The following is a 6,210-nucleotide window of genomic DNA, read 5'->3' on the forward strand; positions in this document are numbered from 1 at the left end:
ATGAATTGTTCAGTTGCACAAAGATTCAAATCATCTCCTATTGTAGGAATGAAAAGATAGCGTTTGTGTATCTATTCTTTCAGTGTCCTTTCAAGACACAGTGTGCTTATTTGCACATAATGAACAGACATAATGACACATAATGAACAGTCTGACAGACTGAAAGAAAAGGCAGCAGGCAGAAGATCTTCCTCAGGAACTGGTCAGCATGGACGTTTCACAATAGACTCTTTATGCTGAACAGAGACTGATTGAAAAATAATTGTCTTGTGCTGCAGTAAATAACAGCAACAGTTTGTTTGAATGGGAAATGTAGGATGTGCCTGCATATTTTGAAGAGTCGATAATGAATCTGATGTTTATCAATAAATGCCAGATGGATCAAAATGTTGCTCCCTATGATGACTTTTCCATCACGCCACAAATTTGACTTTCTGCAGATTGCGTCAAATTACATTTAAACATTTAGAGGTTTGTGAAATCTCTGAAATGATCTATGATTAGCTTGTCAGGCTGAATCTTGATGACGACAACTACTTTGAAAATCAGAAGAAACAGTTAATTGGAGATCCATAAAGACTGGGGCACAATTATATATGCAAGTGGATTGCCTTTAAATCATGTGCAATACAATAGCTCATGACTAAATGGCATAATTAAAAGAAAAACGATAGATAGATAAATACTATATTGGGAAATTGTACTTACAGCAGTCAAATCCCACATAGGAATAAAAAAAACAAAAATATAAAGACACATCAGAAATAATCAAGACTAAAACTAAATAACTAACTAACTAACTTTATTTATACAATGCTAGTGCCTAGTAATATTCTGTACATGGTTAGTGAAGCCTGGAGTAGGCCTACATGGTCTTGTATTGATGGTAAGGGACTTCATTGCAATTGCATATGCCTTATGTCAGAAATTATATATATATATATATATATATGTGTGTGTGTGTGTGTGTATATCAATGTATTATTGTAAATTGATTTCCCAAATATCAAGCAAACTGTTAACTATAATGTGACCTGTAGGTGAGCAAATCTGAATCAGATTGAAAAATTAGCACGGTTAAATCATGAAACGTCCTGAAGAGGGTAGTGTTTATTTTAAGGTGGAACTGCAGCCTACAATGTGTCAAAATCGTGGGCAAACGCCACTGGTGGCTTTCTATACCCGGGATTGCAACAGCGAGTGCAGATGTGGCCGGTGCTTCATAATCAACCCAATACAACGGAATTCACTCAACCTTAGACGCGTGACTTGAGGATTTTTCAAACAACATGTTCCCCCGTTTGCCGAGCAGTTAAATCCGCGGTGCCTCCTTAACTGAGTGCTGGCACTCCAGAGTGGGGAGTGCAAAGGAGAGGGTCAGGAAGATTGGTGGGTGGGGATATAACCCTTTTGGAAGAGAGAAAAAAAACTTTAAAAAAAATAAATCACGTGTTTGGAGATCAAAGGAGATCCGCTTTGTAGAGGGGGGAGGAGGAGGGGGTGAGAAAGAAAGAGGGAGAGAGAGAGAGAGAGAGAGAGAGAGAGAGAGAGAGAGACAGAGAGACAGAGAGAGAAAAAGAGAGAGCGAGAGAGAGAGAGACAGAGAGAGAGAGAGAGAGAGAGAGAGCGAGCGTTTGCAGGCAATGTAATTGACAAGGCTTGCAGTGGTGAAATAAACACGCTTCAGCCCAGGCTCAGCTTTTATTGCACAATTCTGCCTCTTTTGACGCATCGCCCGTTGCCCGTGTAGACTTGATACCAATTACCTTCACCCGATTAATTAATCCATGTGAAATTATGTCCCGATCGCCGCAGATCCAGCCGGCAAGATGATGATTTTACCACGGAGAGGCTCAGATCGTGTACCCGACTCGGTGGTCCTGGTGATCTTCGTGGTTGCCGCTTCTCTTGGTACGGTTTTCGCCAAGGATACTGCATTTGTGGAAGTGGTTCTGTTCGAGTCCAGTCCCAATGGAGATTATACTACGTACACGACTGGTTTGCAAGGACGGTTCTCCAAAGCAGGAGCCACTATCAGCGCGGAGGGGGAGATCGTTCAAGTACGTGTAAAGTCTGTTTCTTTACGGGGGAATGACTCGCAGCAGTCCCGAGCAACACTACCGGGACGCGGGGTGTAATTTTACCAAATTGCTCTTCTTAAAACTTTTTCCTACAGGGGCTGGTGGGGGTTGACAAGAGTTGTATATATGGTGTGTACGTGTGTGTGTGTGTGTGTGTGTGTGTTTGTGTGTGTGTGTGTGTGCGCGCGTGTGTATGCAGGCGGTGAGAGGATGGTACTAAGCTTGCAAGCATATGCGGTCACAAGATGGCTCCTATCTTGTGGAATTCATTCACAGGGAAAACATGCTCTTGCAGGTTATTTTGTTGATGTCTGGAGCTCACTTGTGCACTCGTTAAGGTTAATTGCCTTCAGCCCGAAACACGCGCGTTTAGGAACTGTTTTCCTCAAAAGGTAACAAATGCCCCACCGCTTGCAAAAAGTTAGCAAACTTTTACTGAGCAGGTTTCACGCGTTTCACAGGAGCAGCAAGGCTACGGGGCTGCTATTTGTGCGTAGTGTTGGCCCTATTATAAGTTTTACGAGTTATTACGAGTTTTGGCCAAATGTGTGCCTTTCAATCCGAAACGTTAGTTGTAATAGTGGAATATGTTTGTTTTTGTTGACCCTACCAACGTGTAAACTAACCCACACGTCCCGCCGCTTGTAGCCTGTTACTATGTAGCCGTCATCAACACTGCCTTTGAAGTAGCATGTTTTTGGTTTAGGCTTAGTTGTAACTATGTTCTAAATCTGTTATAAACACACATAAACAATAGTTACGCAAGTAGTCATCGTGGAAGAAGCCTCCATGTTTCCATCTTTTATTTCTTGCCCCCAAACATGTCAAGTGCGGCTGGAGCTGGTTATGCTTGGATCAACCATCCAACTTTGATCGAGGAGAAGTCACTAAAATATGAAGCTTTTCCCGAGAGCCAAGTGTTTATTTGAAGTTTTATAATTCTTGCCTAATCTACTTGGCCACTGCTTGTAAGGCAGCAACGAGTTTGGGGTCTAGTCATGTGCCAAAGATTAAAAGTTTCATGTTTTATTCCCTGACCTCTAGCATGTCCTGTGTTATTGTTGATGGAGGGATCAGAAGCTCTGTCAGCTCTTTGTGAATGATTGGAAGCCACTTGAAATGTAAAGCAGTATGTGTATGGCCTGTATCTGCCCTTTGAAGTTATATATTTGGAGGTATCTATAACACTGCTTATCATGCACATCAAATTAATCTGGGAGAGAGAGAGAGAGAGAGAGAGAGAGAGAGAGAGAGAGAGAGAGATATGTAAATACACATTTGAGTTTAATTATGTTGACCATGTTGCGTCAAGTGTTTACTGGTGGGCTGCATCACAAGAAACCTCAACTGTGTAGTAGACTATCAGCAGGCCTGCACCACGAGTCAGATCATTTAAGATGGTGATACACATCTAGTAGCCCTTCTCCCCCCCCCCCCTGCAACAATGTCAGTAACAACTACACAGCAGAATCTTTCAGATCACGTATATATTTTTGTTTTCCTCACAATGCAGACTCTTACTTTGAAAGAAAGACGATATGTGGGGACCAAAGGAGGGGATACTCAGCACATAAATGGCCCCTGTTTATACACAGTGATGGCCATTTGGCGCCACTCGGTAACCACACAGAAATGTCGGACCTCAGCTTTACATCAAAAACCACATCTATTTAGGATTGCTTTCTTTGCTAACATAGCTTCTGACCACTTAGACGCAGCTTATATTTTGTCAAGCTATAATGAGGGGCAGTTTGTCCAGCACGGCGCACTGTCTTGACTTTCTTACAACATATATTCTACCAAAGATTTATGGAAGTTGAAACTGACAATGAATGACAACCATACAACCTGAAGAGTATAATTTTAAACTGGTATCAAATTCCCCACTTGCAAATTCTATACTTGTAAAATAACATTGCAAGAACGTGTTGGGAAATTGCTGTGGTGTTGTAACGGATATAGTTTTACACTGGAATTGAGTTGAACACAAATATTCAGTTTCCTGTGCATCCAGTTGTCCACAGTGACCTCTGCAACCATTGCACTTACAAGGTCTGAGCCTTCTTGTGTTCATTGAATAGGGCGCTTGAGGTTTATGGGGCCTTCTAGTCCTCTCTTCTGCTCTTTGAGCAGAGCCCTGAGGGGTTTGCGTTACCTTGTGTGTACAGCAGTGGCCAGACCTCAGCAGGTATGGGTTCAAATACAGGGGAAAGGGGGGGCTTGGCAACTTTCCTGAGCAAAGACCCAACCACAATCACCGTACACCCCCAACTCGCCTTTGCTAATTCCCTAAAGCTAACACTCTTAGCTCTGCCTGAAGACTGCGAAAAGTGTCAAACGCTGCTGGGGGTCAAAAATAATAAATTAAGTTAATTTGTTTCTCTCTATGCTCTAAGGGAGGAAGCATGACAACGCAGAACTCGCCACAGAGCCAAACCCCAGGCTTCCCAAGCCAGCTCCCTGATTTCTCCAGTTCAACTCCGTAATAGCAAAGTAATCAGTCTCACCATAAATCACTCTGTCAAGATGTGAGACCGTGTGTATCAACAGGCATTTTACTAAGACAACCTTAAGAGTGTATTTACATCATCAGCTCTTAACTCTGATTCTTTGCGACTCTAGTACTGCAGGTTGCCCATCCTGCCAGGTAGTTAATTGTCTTCACCTCTTGTCCCAGATTTAAAGACTTCCTGATTAGACTCCTAGAATGAAAATGGCCTGGTAAAAGAACTAATGTGTTTTAGACCCAGATACATTCATTTTAAGTGAAAAACACAGATTTAGAACTTTGACTTAACTTTTACAAATTTTACAAAGCTTAGAAGTAATGGTTGTCTTGCTATACCTTTCCACATAGTAGCAACAGTTTTGATTTAAGTCTATTAAGGGGGGCAAATGATGGCATGACCCACTCGTCTCCTGATACCCAAAATTTGACCGTGTTCGTATTTGACAGGTTATTAAACAAACCCGCTATAAATTATAATAATACTCCAAATCCTTGTTGATGTTGTTTATTATAGGCTTATATTCACTTCAACGTGTGTCACAAAGCATTGTGTAGGAAAAGGTGCGGAAATTAGCGTGTCCACCTGGGTGTCATGTTGGCTCAGGCCAATAAATACCCATTACTACTGCAGAATCATTCGTCTCGAGAATGAGACCTTTTCCATTGAAGACAAAAGTTAGTTGGCGTTGGTGGGTTTTTTGTCAAGTGGGAAGGGAGCTTTGATTAAGTCACCCAGTTGTGAAGATTGGCACCTCGGCTGGCAGATGATACTGAAAGCGCTCTTCTTCTAGATGTAATCACATTTCTGGAATGGCCTTTAATATACAGAACACACTTAATTAGACTGCTGGCCACAATGTTTTTCCACATTCCCATCATTGTTGACAGCGCACACACGCAGCTCTACTGATTTAATACACGTTTGATGCAAAGAGAAACGGCATCTGCTGCTCATCATTCTCTATTGTCTGTCCGACGCCAAAATCGTCCTTCCTGTAGCGAGATGAGCTGCATGAGCGCACATCTGCCTCTCATTTCCAATGGGCCCATGCTGTCAGCATGTGAGTGAGGAGCAGGGACGTGGCAGGGGCACCGAGAGGACCAGATGGAACTCGTAGTGTCATCGGCCAGAACCATAGGGAATAATGTGGCTTTTGCCTACTTCCTCTCAGAAGGGACACAGAGACGGGGACATCCCCTGAATCCAGCGACAGGAAGAAGAGGCTATAGTTTCCCAACACCCATGAGCTGTTTCACCTTTGAACTTCATCTCCATGCACATGAAGTGCCAGTAACTTTAGCTGGGAGACTTCATGATGTGGTTCTTTGAAAGTGGCTGTTTCTTTTCTGACTGGATGTGCGAGGGGGAAAGTGGTGGTTTTGAGCTAAGACAACGATGAGCTTAAATACTGGAGCTCCTACCTTGGAGCTGGCAGGAGTTGTGTCGCGCTGCATTTAGACTATAATGAGAGCTTTAGTGGTTTAAGGCATCCAGCGTGCTTTCTCACCACAGGCTGGAAACCCCAAGAGGCCATAATGGGCCGGGTCCAGACGGGAGGTGCCAGGGACCGGGCCACTCCCAGCGCAAAAGCAACAGTAGCAGTACACAAATGCTGGTTT

At 43.1% G+C, this 6,210-nt stretch overlaps 1 protein-coding gene across 1 annotated transcript; it reads left to right on the forward strand.

Moving 5' to 3' along the window:
• Window positions 1-1,564: 1,564 nt before the first annotated feature.
• Window positions 1,565-4,567, forward strand: LOC115013850 (E3 ubiquitin-protein ligase znrf3-like). The gene is made up of 2 exons (XM_029440387.1): window positions 1,565-2,060; window positions 4,478-4,567. The coding sequence occupies exons 1-2, from the start codon at window positions 1,830-1,832 to the stop codon at window positions 4,565-4,567; spliced, it is 321 nt and encodes a 106-aa protein (XP_029296247.1). The 5' UTR covers window positions 1,565-1,829.
• Window positions 4,568-6,210: the final 1,643 nt, after the last annotated feature.

This window comes from Cottoperca gobio, chromosome 9, assembly GCF_900634415.1.
Source record: "Cottoperca gobio chromosome 9, fCotGob3.1, whole genome shotgun sequence".
In the NCBI taxonomy this organism is placed as follows: Eukaryota; Metazoa; Chordata; class Actinopteri; order Perciformes; family Bovichtidae; genus Cottoperca; species Cottoperca gobio.

Coding starts and splice junctions, on each gene's coding strand:
- LOC115013850 (XM_029440387.1), top strand. CDS start 1,830: ATGATGATTTTACCACGGAGAGGCTCAGATCGTGTACCCGACTCGGTG. Junction 2,061..4,477: donor CGGAGGGGGAGATCGTTCAA/GTACGTGTAAAG, acceptor CTATGCTCTAAG/GGAGGAAGCATGACAACGCA.